Consider the following 16,493-nt stretch of genomic DNA (forward strand, 5'->3'; position numbering starts at 1 on the left):
TGTTGTGTCTGCTGAACAGGCTGGTTCTGCTGGGTAGCTTGTGTCTGTTGAGTTTGCTGAGTTTGCTGAGTCTGCTGAGTCTGCTGAGTCTGTTGGCTCTGCTGAACAGGTTGTGTCTGTTGTTGTGCGGGCTGTGTTTGCTGTAGGTTAGTGGTACCAGCGTGCCGTCGTACCTTTCCCGATCTCCTCCACAGGCCATGATCATTGCTATCGACATGGTCGTCGGTCTCGAAAGGTCGGATTTCGGGGTACTCATCCGTCACAAGATTTTCAACGGGCTGAGCACCATAGCCTACTGCTTTTGGTGCTGCATCGACGGAACGAATCAAAGAGCCCAGGCCAACAAGGGCGACAACAAGGAAGAGAATGCGGAACATCATGATGAAGAAGGCCTGGTAGCGAAAGGAAGCACGTGAAGCAAGAAACCCTGGTAAGAGTCGGAAGAAGAAGACAGCAGGCTAACCGACATAGATATCAATCCTACCGAGAGCGAGTGAACAAATATCACTTTCCGCCTGCCTTGCTAGTGCCCTCTCAATCATTGTCCTCCATGACATGAAGCATGGGAACCAAGCCAGCGTATCCCGCATGGATGACATGACCTGGAGACCCATCGCGCTCTCTAGAGCAGCGGCTCTGCTTTGAAGAATGGGACTGACAAGACAAGCACGGACGGGAGACATGGTTTCGCGGTCCGGTAAAGCTGCGTAACGAGCGTAAGAATGCTAAAGCTCAATAGTCTGATGCGAGGTGTGCTGGTCCAGACGGAGCCACTTGAAGATGTGGAATCGAGAGACCAACTACGCCGGGGACGGCCGGGGTGCGAGAGCATTCCCATGAACCAGCTTCCATTCCAAGGAAAACTAAGCGATGAGGTGTTGCCGCAAAGGTCTGAGCCGCACCCTCGATGGAGAAGAAAGGCGATTTGATCCACCCAGCCCGTGTTGGAGGAGGATCAGGCGAAGAGCAAGGCTGATGAAGGAACTAACCCAAGCTCCTCCTACAGCTGGATGTTCCTGAGACGGGTCGACGACCTTCATACAGAGCGAGCCAGAAGAACGCCACCAGTGCCGCCGCGCGGGAGAGGCTTTGAGAGCCACGTAAAGACATCCCTGCCCATGTGAATCTCCGCTTGCCGAGGTTGCAGCGGATAGTGCCAACATGGGCCAAACTAAACTCTCTGAACCCAAGCCGCGACATCTTACCTTGACAATAATGAAGACCCAACTTCCTATTTGCATGAATCAGCCCCACGGTGTTGCTGATTTCCTGTCGAAACTCCAAATCCACCCATGGGATCGGCGGCAGCGAGCGGGTTGCTGCTCTGCCATTGTCTTCTCGGCGATTAGATCTGATCGCCAAGCTCCATGGGATTCTTGCAATGCGAAAGAAAAAAAAAAAAGACCCAATCCACTTGTCCAAGTGGCCCCGAACCGCATTGCGTGGCTTGGTCGATCAAGGGGGAACCTCCGTAGCAGTTTGCCCGGTTCGCACCATGACCGGGGCCCATAAGGTGCCATATCTGCTTCCGAGTGAATAATGACAGTATTTGCGAGCAAAGAACGCGAGGATACCATGACAGCATTTGTTCCCAAGTGCGGACGACTGCTGGCTCGGAGCTACATTGTAGCTCGAAGAGAGGCGGGGCTGCGGCCTTTTCCAGGTGGATCGCCAGCCTTACGCCCTTACATGAAGTTCGGACAGGGGTGTGGATGCTCGAGGCATTGAGGCGTCTTCCAGGGACGTGGCTTAGAGTGCGGAATGCTCGGCCAGGAACAGAGCTGAGACGGAGGAGGATTGCATGGAGGACTCGGAGGTGTAGGCGCAGGTGGTGTGTGTTGTGAAAATGGCACGTCCGCGCGACCAGGCCGGGCTTTGCCCCAAACGGAGTAGCGCCAAGCACGTGACACGGCTGTAAACCCTAAATGCACGACTGGCGACGAACCGACCTCAAGCCTGAAGTTCCGGTCAGACGCAGCTGAGCTCCATCCACCTCCATCCACCTCCATCCACCTTCGTCTCCATTATTTTTGTCCGCCTCCGTCCACTTCCATCCATCCCTCTAGACTTGCTCCGAGCTGGTCCCTCCAGGTGCACGTCCCTCTTGGCTCGCGCGATCCATGGTTTCGGTACATTGCCCAAAGCTTTTGCTTCCGTACTCCTTCCAGCTTCTTCCTCTTGTGGGCAAAGCTTGCACTAGATGCGCTGGGGCCCTCCCATATCTCTGGAATCCGACCCGAGATAGACCCCCAAGCTGAATGCCCACTCGCGCACCAGATCTGAAAATGCGGATGCTAGGTGGACTGGGTGTACTACTCCGAAAAGTGGCCGATCTACGATGATGAAACCATGAATCCCGCTAGACGAATGCCCGGCCGAACTTGAGTTCTCCTGTCCCGCGCCTCTCCTCCCAATGTGTGCCTAGGTGAGTTCACGCGAAAGATGGACAGGGCCTCTTGCCAAATACGGACCATAGCTGTGCCGTGGTTACATTCTGCAGTATGACAGACGACTTTTGGCCTGTTGCAATTGCCTGGGTATCTACCACAAGCCGATTATCTTCGATCCTCAGTAAAAGCGCCTTCGTTCCCACGCATAAAGTCGCAGCATGACTTCATACAGCAATGCCCTGATGCAAAGATCCACAGGCAAATGTGCTTTGGCCGGTTGCCACGTTTTTGTCATATTGTCTGTGCAGCAACCAGGCTGCTGGAACCGTCAGTGCAGGAACTGTCTCTGTCATGCTGCCTTTTCAGTGGCCAGCGGATCTCACCGGATCCAGAGAGGAAACTCCCATTCGGTGGCCTTCCTGAAGAACAGAATACTAAAGTGAGACCCTGGTCAAGCCACACGCCCACGCCGGACTGTCTTGTCAATTTCAAAATACCGCACCAGATCTGCGTCACTGAGAATCATCTGTCCAATGATATTGAGATGCCACTAGACACTTTTGATTGTGAAATGGTTAAGCTGCCTATTTTTGAGCCTATCACGACACAGCAAACTGAAAAAATCACACCGGGGTGCATCCTGTACGTCACCTCGGAGTGCGGTACGTACAATGTACAGTACGATGACTGTGGGAAGATCCGTGATTCCTGCAAAGCACCGCGTTGACGATATGTCATAGTATTAGGATGCTACCTCATCTGTACGATTGACTAAATCACACGCCTTTGGTAAGTTGAGGCTGTCTGGTCGGGAGCGTCCTCTGTTACAAGAGTGCACTGGAAAATCCTCAGGACTGGTGATCAATGGGTCCAGAAATGATGGGGTTATCCCAAAAACCAGAAACCAAAAGCCTGGGTAGCAGCAGGTCTTACGGACGCATTTCGATCGACGTGTATATCCACGCGAAAAGTCGATGCCGAATGCCAGGAACAGGTACGGCTTTATCTCCGCTCCCCATTCAGTTTTGCTCAATCGGGAAGAGGTGGTCATTGCTTTTCAATAGTTTGGCCGCACTGACCATCTCGCGTGTCCGGCGGGTTGGTTGTGTGAGAGAAAAGTTCCCGTGTCGCACGGACCCTCCGACCCGCGGCGACGGTCTGCGTGTGCTGATTGAAAACTGCAATGTCACAGGTCTTGCAGGCTGCATTCGTGGAATTGTGCAATACCACGGACATCATTTGAGGTGCAAACGGGCGTTTCCTACTGTGGTTCCATGGGTTGTTGTCACAGAATACTTGTCAGACGTCGAGCGTCGATCGTCGGTTCTCTTCCGACAGCCATGTCGCTCACTGCGGATTCTTCGTGTCCAAGATCCGCCAATGACTGCGTGAAGATCGGCCGAACATTCATTCCCACAGCTTTTATGATACAATATGTGAGTCGCGACATGCTTACGCAACTCGGTGTAGATGCATGGCTAAGTTCCCCATTGGCAACTTTCTTCCCGGAAGCTTGCACGAGGGTTCTGGGCCGCTTCGTTTAGCTCGTGCTGTGCCGGCTGGTCATCTTTTTCAATCAACAATATGGGTCTTTACCGCTTGCACATCCCTGCTGCTGCCCCCAAGGGTCCTTGGCGCGACACGGTACTTTTCGACAGTGGAAAGATACTCATTGGTAACACCAATACGACGGTACAAGAGCCTCATTCATTCAGGTCGTGGCGCCCTCCATCTGCTGGTGGTGTACCAAAGGATGCTTCGGCAAGCCTGGTGGAGCTGGCCATACCAACTAAACTCAGTTCCAAAAGTTCAGTTCCAAGTCCAGCCCCGTCCATGGCATGGCCTTTTGTGCCGTGGCATACCCTTGTCATCCGGAGCCCATTCGTGGAATGTCTCAGCCCGGTCTCATGGTAAGCGAGAAAACTATCGAAGTCAGCGGCGTTGAGACTTCCCGCTCTCGGAGTCAGTTCATATGACAGACGAGATTACGGACGTTACGAAGGGTCACAACGGCGGGGACTCAGCCTCTTGAACAGTGACGGCCTTGACTGATACAGGTAAGCCGCCGTTTGTCTTTGCTGGGGCATGCTGTTGAATTTTGTCACCGGGAGCCTACAGCTGCTTTCGTCTTAAACAGTGATTGTTATTATCTGGATCCCAAGATGCTTGCCTTTTAAGAAGTCCATACAACTACGACGCTGTGGCTGTTGGCAAGAAGCCCGCATTTTCGTTGTGGACGCAGAATGGAGAAGTCAGCATCCTTCTCCACTGAGAAACAGGGCAGTCCCGGGCCTAACCCTGGCGGTCGCACCACAGAAAAAGGATCTCTGGATGGAAAGACCATTAAATGGATAATTGTCAACGTCGCCGCGACTGTGGGAATCGTACGTATGGCAGACGTCGCGATGCCATTGCAGGACTGACTAGATACCTTGATATCTCCAGGTCTACATCAACAAATCCATCTTCTCCAACCCATCCTTCCGTCAATGCCAGCTCAGTTTCGTGGCATTCCACTTTGCCATCACTTGGATCACGCTTTATCTGGCTTCTCGACCGGCAGTGGGCGCTTTCACTCCGGTGAAGACGAGCCTGATGGCCATTCTCCCGCTGACGATCGCCATGGGCGGTAATGTGGTACTGCAGAACCTTTCGCTGGCCCACTCGTCGGTGGTTTTCTACCAGATTGTGCGGATTCTACTCACTCCACTGACGGCGCTGATGAATCTTTTCATCTATGGGTCGCGCATCCCAGCCCTGGCAGGCCTGGCTCTGGTGCCCGCCTGTCTAGGGGTCGGGGTCGTCTCGTACCTTGAGGCCGTGACAAAGCAACACGCCGTCTCGGCCTCTGGAACAACACTGTCGGCCACAACCATGGTTGGTGTCGTCTTCGGCTTTGCCGGCGTCGCCATCTCCGCACTCTACACTGTATGGGTCTCGGCGTACTATCGCAAGCTCAAAATGAGCAGTGTTCAGCTCCTCCTCAACCAGATGCCTCTTGGTGGCCTCATGCTCGTTGTGGCCAGCTACTTCACCGATACGTATCCGGTGTGGAGTCAGGTTACCAACCGGCAGTGGCTTATGATTTCGGCTGTAAGCATGCCTGCCCATGCCCCTATCCTTCCCCCCTGTGACCCGCTCGCTCCTCCGATCTTCTTTTTCCGCTGCTCAAGATTTCCTTTCCTATCCTTTTCGCAGATATCTTCCTCTCCAGATCCACAGAAAGAAGCCCACTGACGTACCATCATCCACAAAATGCACTTTTGGGCTTAAAGGTCAAACAAGTGGGTTGGTTGAATGCAACAAATGCTGACGTGCATACCTCCCTAGAGCGGGATCTGCGCCATGCTCATCAACGTCTCCCAATTCTACATCATCACGCATGCCGGTCCTGTCAGCAGCACTGTTGTCGGCCACCTGAAGACCGTCATGGTCATCGGTCTAGGCTGGGTCGTCAAGCATGAAATGGTTGGGGCTGAAAGCGCGCTCGGCGTCTCCCTTGCGGTGCTGGGGATTATCGGGTGAGTTTCAACTTTCTGTTTGTTCTGTTACTGCACCTCTGACCCAACCCCCTCTGTCGCTTTCAAAAGTTTCACCTGGGCTTCTACCTGTGGCTCTGGCTCTGGGCCCGGCTCGGATCGTTGTAGGTGTGGAACATAACATCCACATTTGTTTGACTTGGGCCACTTGGCGTCTGTCGGTCGATTTTCTGTGCGGGGATATGGTCCGCCTGCATGACATGGCCTTGGGCTGAGCTGACCCAATCTGACTGTGTTTACTCTAGTTACTCGTATGCTTTGTATCTGGAGCAGAGCAGGATACAATTACCCAAGTAAGGGAAAGACATACTGTAAGACAGCCTCGAGTAAAGGGGGCAGAAGAACTCGCGGGAAGGGCCGGGCAGAACAGAACCTGCTTGTATGTTATAGTTACAGTTACAGTTGCCTGACAGGAAGTGGGCACCCGAAGGCATAAAGCGGAGCCTGTCCTGCATACCATGCCCCAAACGAGTCACCACATGCTGCCTGCTATGTACTTATGTACCACAATATATATGGAATACAGAGGCAGTCAGTCGTCATGTTGATCCTCATAAAGTCTTCCACCGGATTTCCCGGTGAGCAAATTGAATGCTACACGTAGCCAGCCTATAGTTTATTCAAAAAGGTTCAGAAAATATTCAGATCGAATTCCAATCTCTCGTACAAATGTCATGAATATATACATTAATCTTCAACACTAGTACCACTCATAATGGACCTGACAATCCTCGTACTTGCAAGAACAAAGATCCGACTGTTTCCCACACGTCTGCGAAGAGACATTAATCAGGCGATATTCCGGAAACTCAGACACTGATGCCTGGCCACTGCCATCATCGGCTTGGTCATCGTGTCTGACATGTTTCAAGTCAGAAACCGCTGCCAGATCGAGGTCCTCGAGGGTCCCAGCACCCGCACCAACAGTGCCAGAACCAGACACAGAACTCGAACTCGAATCCGAACCAGAACCAGAATCAGCTGCGCTTTTCGTCCCCGTCCCTTCAACCCTCTCCAGCCCCGCGACCTGCGGCAAAGCATCTTTTCGCCCCCCAACTTCAGCCATCCACCCATACTTCCTCCTTACAATCTCCGAAAGCACAGCATGCGTCTTATACTGATGAACAGCAACTTGAACCTGCCCCCTCTCATTAAGAATTTCTCCCCACTCATTAAACGTCACCATGGGCGTTGTTCCAACACTTCCAAAGAGCGCTTCTTCATTAGGCACCAATGACACCCTCCCATACCCATTAGATTCCAAATCATACTCTAACAGACCAGAGTAGAAAATGTGGATATGCATCGCCTGGTCGTTACATTTGTAACCAGACCGACGAAGTTGACTTGCCATTGTGGTCATGTAAACAGTAATTGCTCTGGCTGTGCCGTACACGGAGCCCGCGCAGATGCGGTCGCGGGACATGTATGTCGCGGACGCTTTGGGGCTGATATACCCTCCACTTCCAGTTTCGGTGCTGGCGCACTGTTCGAACCATGCTTTGTGGACTGAGCATTGGCCGATTTTCAAACCGCGCCATTCTGCAAAGTAGAGAATCTCGATGCCAGAAGACATGGGCATGGCGAACGGATTGCGCTGAAAGACCACGTCCAAGTCACACGCTAGTATCTTGTCGTATTTATTGGAAATGTTATTCTTGGTCAGGAGATCCGCCCAGCCTTGAAATCGGCGAAGAACGACTGCCACATCTGCGATTTCGGGTAACGCGCCCACGAATTCTAGCGACGGATATCGCTGTGCAAGAGCCTGGAATGCCGAGGGAAGCTCTTGTAAGAGAGATTGGGGGACAATGATTTTGACTTCCACGGGTGCCGGGGGACAGGACCATGATGACTTGGGTAAGTTGGCTTTGCGCAGCGCAGAGAGAGATTCTTGGGCGAGTGCTAGTTCGAGCGATTGCATGAATATGAAGATTTGGTCTTGCCATCTGGAGCCGTCAATGGCGCTGATGATCAGGTTTGGTTTCTGTTGTTGACACTGCACGACGGTAGTGGTGTTGCCGTCGTCGGGTCCTCTTCTGTATGATGTTGCTGCTTCGGCAAAATTCTGCCATAGGTCGGCTGAGTCTAGGCTGGTTGGGACAACAGGGCCATGCTGGAACAAGTAGACGAGAGAAGAGCCGAGAATGATGAGTCCGACTATGGACACCAGCCTTGAAACTGATCTCATGATGGTTGGGTGTGATGGATGTTGTTGCACTTCACATCAATCACAGTAAACCAGGGTCAGAATCAGGGCCACGAGGTGTGAGATAACATTGTACAACTATGAGGTTTGTCCGATGGGATCCTCCGCAAGGCTGGCGGGGGACGGGGGCGGCAGCCTCGCCCAAAAAGTGGAGCCGGCCGTATCGGGACTCGTTACCGATTTAGGTTCTGGTTCATGTTTTGTTTCAATGTCATTACAAACAACGCACAGACCACGATCTTGACGTGAAAAGATCCCAAACTTGAGAGAGTTCCGCGGTCCACCAGCCTCAATTTAGTCTTCGGAGACTACTATTCTTTAGTAAATACCACCCTTTGAGGGCCCTCGAGGGCGGGTGCCCTGCCATGCCGTGTCATGCCGTGCCACGAGAATATTCTCGCGCTGATCGTCCGTACCTGACGCCAAACTGGGCCGTGTGCCCCCAATCGTGTTTCCTTTTTCACGGATTCTCGCTTATCAATGCCATTCTGGTTCTTGTGCGCTAGGAGTCGGGACATATGGACTGGACATATTCGGACCTGCGTGCGGGTCCACGATCACCGGTCCACTGTCCAACCCATACCGCTGCACGATTCCCGTGGTGGTCTTTTCAGCCCATCGTCAAGTCACTGCGGCTCTGTGAAGTCAGAGGCTGAGCTGAGCGGCACACTGCGGTGGACATAGACTGCAGTGGAGTTTTTTTTTTCTCAAAACTCAACTTGCATTCTTGTGGTGCTCGGAAGCGAGCCGCGTCGGAGAGGCATCGAAGAGTCGGGGGATAGTCGGGGACGGAAAGCAATGCAACTGCCGGAACCCAAGGACTGAAGCCCAAGAGTGTTCGCGGTAGAGCAAGCTGAAGCTGAAGCTATGTCTGGAGCGGCTGCATGGGGGAGAGACCAGAGAACAAGCCTGGAAATGGAGGGGGAATGGCAGACGGGGTCTGATACTGCACACCACCACCCCCAATACATCCTCTCTCGCCCCTCGTTCTCTCTTACCAATCCGTGCCGACGCTTGCCCCGGCTCTTGGTGCCATACTCGTTGCAACCCTTTGTCCGAGTTGTCTGTTCTCCCCCCTGTAGTCGAGTCTTTCCTCGCTCGTCCCTCCCCCATCATTAGCATTTTGCTCCTCCCACCTGGGGTCGGCGGCATTTTGCTTTTACCACCTTGAAGGTGTCGAATATCCTCGCCTTTGTGCGGATCATTTTGTATGAGACGCCATGCCTGTAAGGTTGGTGCCTCTGCCGGACGAAAAGGGCTTTGACCGAGGGCCTCAAAGTCCACCCGGGGGCTCATTCCCTCGACAGTTGAGATCGGCCTCCAAAAGGTACTTGCGCCGACTTGTCATTGTCGCTGTCAGCCTGTTCTGTCTCCTGCAAGTCACTCAATTGAGAAGGATACGAGGGGATCGAGTCGAGTCGGCGACCGCAGGACTCAATGTGGTCTGGCCGAGCGACCACCACAAGGCGAGCTTTCTCCCGGTCGAGAAAGCGGCCGAGCTGTGTGCCACCCAGAACTTCACCGTCTTCCCCAGGCGGGACCGGCACCGCAAAGTGTATGATTTGTTTCTGATCGGGACCGAGCTGGACTGGCTAGAGATTCGCCTGAACGAGCTTCACCAGCATGTGGACTATTTTGTCATTGTGGAATCACCCCGGACATTCACGAACCTGCCCAAGCCTTTGCACTTCAAAGCCAACTTTGAGCGATTCGCACGCTTTGCTCACCAGATCATCTACCGGGTAGTCGACTTTGATGGGATGGAGGACAGCTCGACGTGGGAGCGTGAAGCCCACCAGCGGAACTCGCTGTTCGACGCCGTGTTCCCGAGTCTGATTGGCGCTCAAGCACCTGCCTTGGGCGACGTGATTCTGGTGTCGGACACGGACGAGATACCACGCCCTTCCACCATCACCTTGCTTCGCAATTGCGAATACCCCCAGCGCGTCACGCTGAGAAGTCGCTTCTTCTACTATTCGTTCCAGTGGGAGCACGTGGACGGAGACTGGGGCCATCCCCAAGCAACGTTCTACCATGGCAGTGCGACCATCCGTCCAGAAGAGCTCCGGATGGGCGAGAGCGATTGGGACATTTCGAACTCGTCATGGCATTGCAGCAGCTGCTTCGAGACCGTGGAGCAGATGGCGAACAAGATCGGATCCTTTTCTCACACCGAATACGACCGGCCTGAATTCAAGGATCCGGCCGAAATCGTCCGCCGCGTCCGCAATGGCCTTGATCTTTTCGATCGCGAGAGTGAGCGGTATGAGAAGGTCGACTCGCGAGCTGATCTCCCGGCTTATCTCAGGGCGAACGAGAACCGGTTTGCATTTATGATTGATCGCGATCCCCTGAACGCCAACTTTAAAGACTATCCGCCGTCCGCAAGGCCCTGAGGCGGCTGGGCTGTGGCAGAAAAACAATGACTGACCACGAGGCTGACTTTGACTTGGGTTGAATTGTTGATGGCGTTGAAGTTGATATCCGGTTGTGCCAAACTAGTCCTGATCTGTATTAGTTTCGATTTATATGTACCTTAGTTGATATCACGTGATATTGGTTTGCGACTTATGTAATCACCGTGCCATTTCTCATCTTCTATCTCCAATCAATCTTCTGCATTTTGCCATAGAACAGCAATGCTCAGTCACATCAACTTGAGCTTCACAGCGTGTACTGCTTGGTCGTCGACAATACAATAATGTTGCAGCTCAGTCGCCAGTCGCATGAACGGGGAAATGGCCGGGGTTGAAGTGCGTCGATATGTCACTTCGGCCACCTTAAGGTCCTCAAACCGGGACCATGCCAATCACCACAAGGTCCCCCAAGAATCATGTGAGGCGGAGGATCGGACCATGCCTTACAGGAGAAATCGATCTAATCTGACGCATAACTCGCGTCCGGTCCAGTTGTATGCGGGCGTCCATGCGCAGCGGCGAATGCCTGAGAACGAGGACCTTAGCCTCGCGTGATAGTCCGGAATACTACTACTGCATATCATATCCAGGACGCATGCCCACCATGGCGAGACCTGTGGTAGGTACTGTACCTAGGTAGGGATCGTGTGCAGTTTGATTCATTGCTATTTCTTCGCTTCTTGTCTCGTGTCCTATACCTGTTTGTGATTCAAGTGCCAGTGCAGCCAGCAATCAATCATAAAATATACTGTACGACTCTATCAATCACTTGTTACCCAAAAGTTCGGACGTTCCACGTCGCTACAGCAGCCACAGCAACAACAGCAGAAAGACAAATTGGTCAGTTGCAATGATATACGACGTGGCCATCATCGGAGCCGGGCCCTGCGGACTGGCAGTGGCTTCACGGCTGCGTGAATCGACGCCCTCAGCGCTATTTACGGATGACGAACATGCACGGTACTGGAAGCGGTTCAGCAAGCTTGAGACAATTGAGTCGGAACGCAAGAGAAACAGGAGGACTGAAAAGAAAAACAACAGGACTGGTTCGCAGGGTAGTAATACTAGCAACGACAGCGAGGGAACTCAGAACAACAGCAATGCCAGCAACAGCAGCAGCGAAGAAGAAGAGGATGACAAAGGCCATGACAAATCCATCATTGTGCTAGACGCCCATTCCAACGAATGGATGTCGGCGTGGAAGGAAAAGTTCCGCAACCTCCAGATCGATCACTTACGGAGTCCGCTGTTCTTCCATCCGGATCCGCGCGACCGCGATGGATTGTTGGCCTTTTCGCATTTCAGTGGTCGGACGCCAGAGCTGGAGGAGATTCAGAATGTTGTGGGGAGGGAGATCAGTAAGCACCAGGCGAAGAAAAGTAAGAGTCGGGGTAGAAGGTATGTGATCGCGATCTCCCTGCTTCGATGATTTTATTTCACGAAACTTTAGTATCTTGTCTCGCTATCCGCCAGCCTTGTTCTTTTCTTTGGCCCTGCGGTTTGGCCAGCTGCAAAGCACTCCCGGAGCCTGCTTTGATTTCTTCTCTTCTCTTCCCTTCCCTTTCAGTTTCTGATGAGGAAGGGCATGCATGGCGGAATCTGGGCTTTGTTTTTCTTCTGCTCCACTCACTTTGTCAAAACCAAATCCAACTGACACGTTATTGTTTTGGCCATCCAAAGACAGGTATCTCGCCATCTACGAATCGACGACCGCGACCGCATCGACTACTACACACCCTCCAGCCAACTCTTCGAAGATTTCTGCAGAGACATAATCGAGCGGTACCGCCTCCGCAATCTCATCCACCAAGCTCGCGTCCAAACCATCGAGTACGGCGACGTAGGGGGCCTGTTTGGCAACAACCTATTCAGTCTAGTCACAGACAGCAAAGAAACCATCTTGGCCAGGACGGTAGTTCTCGCCGTGGGACCGGGTGCAAAACCGTCGATTCCGCGAGACTGCAATCTGCGACTCGAGACCGGTACAGGCAGCGTGTGCCATTGTTTCGACTCTACAGGCGGAACATGTCTGCCTGAACATGTTGCGCGAAAGATCGAGGCCCGGGTTCCCACATGTGTCGTTGTGGTTGGAGGTGGCCTCACCAGCGCCCAGATTGCAGATCTGATGATTCGTCGAGGCGTGCGGAAGGTGTTTTTGCTGCTCAGAGGCAAATATAAGTTGAAGCACTTTGACGTCGATCTCGAGTGGGTTTCTAAATTGCGGAACCAGCAGATGTCGGTGTTTTGGTCGGCTGATACTGATGAGGGTAAGTCAAGTCACTTGACTTCTTTTTGTTGTCAGTCCCCGTTATTGTATTGCGCGGCCCGGCTCTCTTGATAGACGAGACCGCATTGGAGGCGTGATAGCGCTTCGTTGGAAGTGAAAATGTTTCTGTTCTCTCTTTGCTGACTATCCATGACAACCTCTAGAGCGCTTCCAATTCCTAGCCCAAGCCCGCAACGGCGGCAGCATAACACCCAAATACGACAAGATCCTACGGAAACACGTTGCGAGCGGCGCCGTGACCATCCTCACACAAACATGCATCACCCGGGGGACCTGGGCAGAATCATCCCAGACCTGGTCACTGGATATAACTCCGCCACATCCAGGGTTTCCAGACCAGATCGACCACATTGTCTATGCGACGGGGGTGCCTCCAAAAATCGAAAATGTCGCTTGCATGCAGGAAATTCTTGAACGGCATCCGATAAAGGCGATCAATGGACTTCCGTGTATTAACAACGATTTGATGTGGAATGATGATGTCCCGCTGTTTCTCACGGGTGGATTGGCTGGGTTGAGATTAGGTCCTGGTGCAGGCAATCTGGCTGGCGCGAGACAGGGTGCTGAAAGGATTGCTTGGAAGATCGACGAGTTGTTGGAACCGGACGAGAACGAGATCCCAAACCAGACCGAGATGATTTTGGATAGTATGGAGGAAAAGAAAGGACGGAAACTATCGTCGCAGCAGGGCAACCAGGGCAGTAGCCAAGGATGGAACTTGAATCGGAAGTCTAAGTTGTCCATGGAGCAAGAGAGGAGTGAGTTCACGGGTGGCTTTGCTAATCAGTTCCAAGCGCTTGCTACTGTCGAAGGCTACTAAATGAGCTGGATAGAGTGCGAGAAAAGAAAGGGAAAAACCTTTAGTTTGTAGTCTAGATCCGGGTCGTCCGACGGCTCATGTTGCGAATAGCACTAGCATCGGCACGATTTAGTATTCGGTTCCTAGACATCTGAAGACAGAGAATGAAACGAGCCCTCTGGATGAGGGTTGCTTTTGAGATGAACTTGTTTGCTGGTTTCTCCTCTGGCTGCTGTGTCCGAGAATTGATCGCTCCCTGTGATATCAGCGGGACTATCGTTCTAGGTAGATGTTGAACAGTGTCTGATACAAAGAAAAGGAGGCTTAGCAGTGTAATCCTTGTCACATTTTGGCCTCAGAGAAGAGCTGGCTGTCCTTGGTTGAGCTGTCGAAGACAGCAGCTGGGAGCAGTACTGTGTGTATTTTTAGACGGCCATAGCGTCCCTCCAGATGTAAAGCCTTATCTTCGGTCGAGGCCGTGTGTTCGATAGGAAGGATAGGGCGGTCAACCTGAAGCATGGCCAGGCCTGGACATTGGAAGAAGGATTGATTTGAGAAATCGCTTAGATTTTGTATTTTTGGGTTATGCCGAACAGGCAACCCCAGAACTTCCTAAAGGGTGTATCTGAAACCCTTGTTATCTAGCTCTGTGGCATCGTGCATACCGTGCTCGATGGCCTGTTTCACTTCATCGGCATCCTGAATTCCTGCGGCGGCGGCCTCCCGGTCCCGCTTTTTGTTCACCATGTACATGTAAATGTAAAGCACGGTAATTGACATCAACTTGATGATATACCCGACCAACATTGCAACGTAAGCCGAATGGTAATGGGGTGCTTCTTTGGACTTGAAAGTCTGAGGCCCGATGATATTGCCGACACAATATCCAGTAAACAGGATGGCCGCGGTGAGCTGCTTCTTGGTGTATCCAGCAACATTGGAGCTCACCATGGTGAGACTCATACTGAAGCCCAGGCCCTGGAAATAGCACAGCCACAGCCCGACCAGGCGGCCCCATTTGTTGCTGTTGGGCAGACCGACAAGCATTGCCGAGCCAACAATGCAGATGGTGTTTGCCACAATCATAGTGATACATCGCAAGTTAGGCCACTTCGAACAAACGATGCCACCGCCCAACAGCGCCAGGAACTGTACCGCACCGCCAGGGATCTGAAGGTATTGGGTGCCCAAAGTATCGACACTGAAGGACTTGATCACCAAGCTGGTAAACTGGGTGATGGCAGCATTGGGCACCTGCGCACCGACCGCCATGACAAACAGCATCCACGTCTTCGGGTCTTGCAGCGTTTGCCGCACCTGGTACATTTTGAAGTGTCGGTTCTTGATCCCTTGTCGGTTCGCCGACACCCTCTTTGCTGCTATAAGCTTCTCCTCGTCGGTCAGGAATTTGGCGGTGGATGGCAGGTCTGGTAGGAAGATCATGGCCGCTATTCCGAGGGCAATGCTGATGCTTCCAAAAATGAGGAACACATACATCCAGCGTGGCAGTCCCGTTTTGATGTGTCCGACGGCGTATCCGATCAAGCTGGAACATGGTCAGTACAAGAGTGGCGACATGCTTGCTGCGAAATGGACGACAGCGAAGCAGGAGGGGCGGAGGTCTGTTGTACGTACCCGCCGAACATGGTTGCGATACCATTTGTGCAATAGTAGGACTCCAATCTCAACGGCTGTTCCGCCGAAGTGTACCATATCGACATGATAAGGATGAATCCTGGGTTGACGATAGCTTCAAACGATCCCAACAGGAAACGATTAACAGCCATTCCCGCAAAGGACGAACATGCTGGGGTGGTGATGAGGATGATGCCCCAGAAGGTCGTGGTCGCCCCAATCACCTTGCCGATACGCAGCCGTTGCAGCAGGTAGCCACCTGGATATTGAGCCCATAAGTAGCCTGGACAGACGCTCTTGTTAACATAGGAACAGCCGGGCTGAAGGTCTTCAACTGTCCCTACCGAAATAGAAGATTGATCCAAGCCATGAATAGTCTTGCCCGTGCAGGTGCGTGCCTTTCTGCAATCCATAAACACTGGCATAGTTGATGCCATTCTTGTCAAGATATTGCATTAGATAGATCAGAAAGAGAATCGGGACAATCCGCAGGTCGAGCTTGCGGAGGACACGCTTGGAATCGGCGAGGTCGAGCTCTTGCTCATCGCTTCGCTTATACAGGTCATAATTGTCGTCCAACTCCGCCGATTTGGTCGACGTGTCGGTTATGGAGGCGGGAGTGCCGGGGATGGCAGTAACCTTTTCGTCCGTCCACGGCGGCAACGAGGCTAGATTGTCGGTCATCGTGAACCACAAGCTGCAGAAACCCAGGAGTAAAGAACGAGAGTCTCGAAGAGCGGGCAGCCTCGGTGGTTAGATATGTATGAGCACAGAGGCCTCAAATTCTGCGTTCCCTTGTCGCGTCGAGAACCATGGTTCCACCATCGGCCCGCAGAGACAGAGGCACGGTGACATGATGCCGCGCGTTGATACGCGGAAGTTCTCCAGCGTGGCAGCAAGAGCACTGCCAGTTCAACGTTGACGGACGAAGCACGGCGTCCAGGTGTAGCAGACTGTGCAATGTGGTAGATGATACCATCTCACCATACAATCACGACATCCGCTATCGCCCAATCCGGTAAGGGATCCCCAGAAAAAGACATCCCCCTGGACCAACGGTTGCGTCGACAATAACGTTGTCGGCGAGAGTAGCTATGGTATCACGTTCGATAGGTAGATATTTCTGGGGTGGATAGGGGTTGCTGTCGTCCTCAACCTCCACAAGCAATCGACGTCGGTATATGGAGGCGGGTGCGAGCAACGTCGCCTTAACCCAA

General features: G+C 52.7%; 5 protein-coding genes across 5 annotated transcripts; 3 read left to right on the forward strand and 2 right to left on the reverse strand.

Annotated features, from left to right (window-relative positions):
• Positions 1-4,633: 4,633 nt before the first annotated feature.
• On the forward strand, positions 4,634-5,915 carry HMPREF1120_06907 (uncharacterized protein; the record flags this gene model as incomplete). Its single annotated transcript, XM_009161118.1, has 3 exons — positions 4,634-4,774; positions 4,836-5,483; positions 5,721-5,915. 3 exons carry the CDS (start codon positions 4,634-4,636, stop codon positions 5,913-5,915), a joined length of 984 nt encoding a protein of 327 aa, XP_009159366.1.
• Positions 5,916-6,558: 643 nt separating this feature from the next.
• On the reverse strand, positions 6,559-10,996 carry HMPREF1120_06908 (uncharacterized protein). The gene has a single exon (XM_009161119.1). It carries the CDS (start codon positions 8,118-8,120, stop codon positions 6,630-6,632), a length of 1,491 nt encoding a protein of 496 aa, XP_009159367.1. The 5' UTR covers positions 8,121-10,996; the 3' UTR covers positions 6,559-6,629.
• HMPREF1120_06909 (uncharacterized protein) lies at positions 9,359-10,534 on the forward strand (the record flags this gene model as incomplete). Its single annotated transcript, XM_009161120.1, has 1 exon — positions 9,359-10,534. One exon carries the CDS (start codon positions 9,359-9,361, stop codon positions 10,532-10,534), a length of 1,176 nt encoding a protein of 391 aa, XP_009159368.1.
• A 409-nt stretch (positions 10,997-11,405) lies between the features above and the next one.
• On the forward strand, positions 11,406-13,662 carry HMPREF1120_06910 (uncharacterized protein; the record flags this gene model as incomplete). Its single annotated transcript, XM_009161121.1, has 3 exons — positions 11,406-11,953; positions 12,236-12,822; positions 12,986-13,662. 3 exons carry the CDS (start codon positions 11,406-11,408, stop codon positions 13,660-13,662), a joined length of 1,812 nt encoding a protein of 603 aa, XP_009159369.1.
• A 591-nt stretch (positions 13,663-14,253) lies between these two features.
• On the reverse strand, positions 14,254-15,960 carry HMPREF1120_06911 (MFS transporter, ACS family, allantoate permease; the record flags this gene model as incomplete). Its single annotated transcript, XM_009161122.1, has 3 exons — positions 14,254-15,187; positions 15,277-15,559; positions 15,621-15,960. 3 exons carry the CDS (start codon positions 15,958-15,960, stop codon positions 14,254-14,256), a joined length of 1,557 nt encoding a protein of 518 aa, XP_009159370.1.
• Positions 15,961-16,493: the final 533 nt, after the last annotated feature.

Source organism: Exophiala dermatitidis, assembly GCF_000230625.1.
Source record: "Exophiala dermatitidis NIH/UT8656 unplaced genomic scaffold supercont1.6, whole genome shotgun sequence".
NCBI classification, from domain to species: domain Eukaryota; kingdom Fungi; phylum Ascomycota; class Eurotiomycetes; order Chaetothyriales; family Herpotrichiellaceae; genus Exophiala; species Exophiala dermatitidis.

Excerpts from the sequence above, each read along its gene's own strand:
- HMPREF1120_06908 (XM_009161119.1), bottom strand. The coding sequence starts at position 8,120 with ATGAGATCAGTTTCAAGGCTGGTGTCCATAGTCGGACTCATCATTCTC.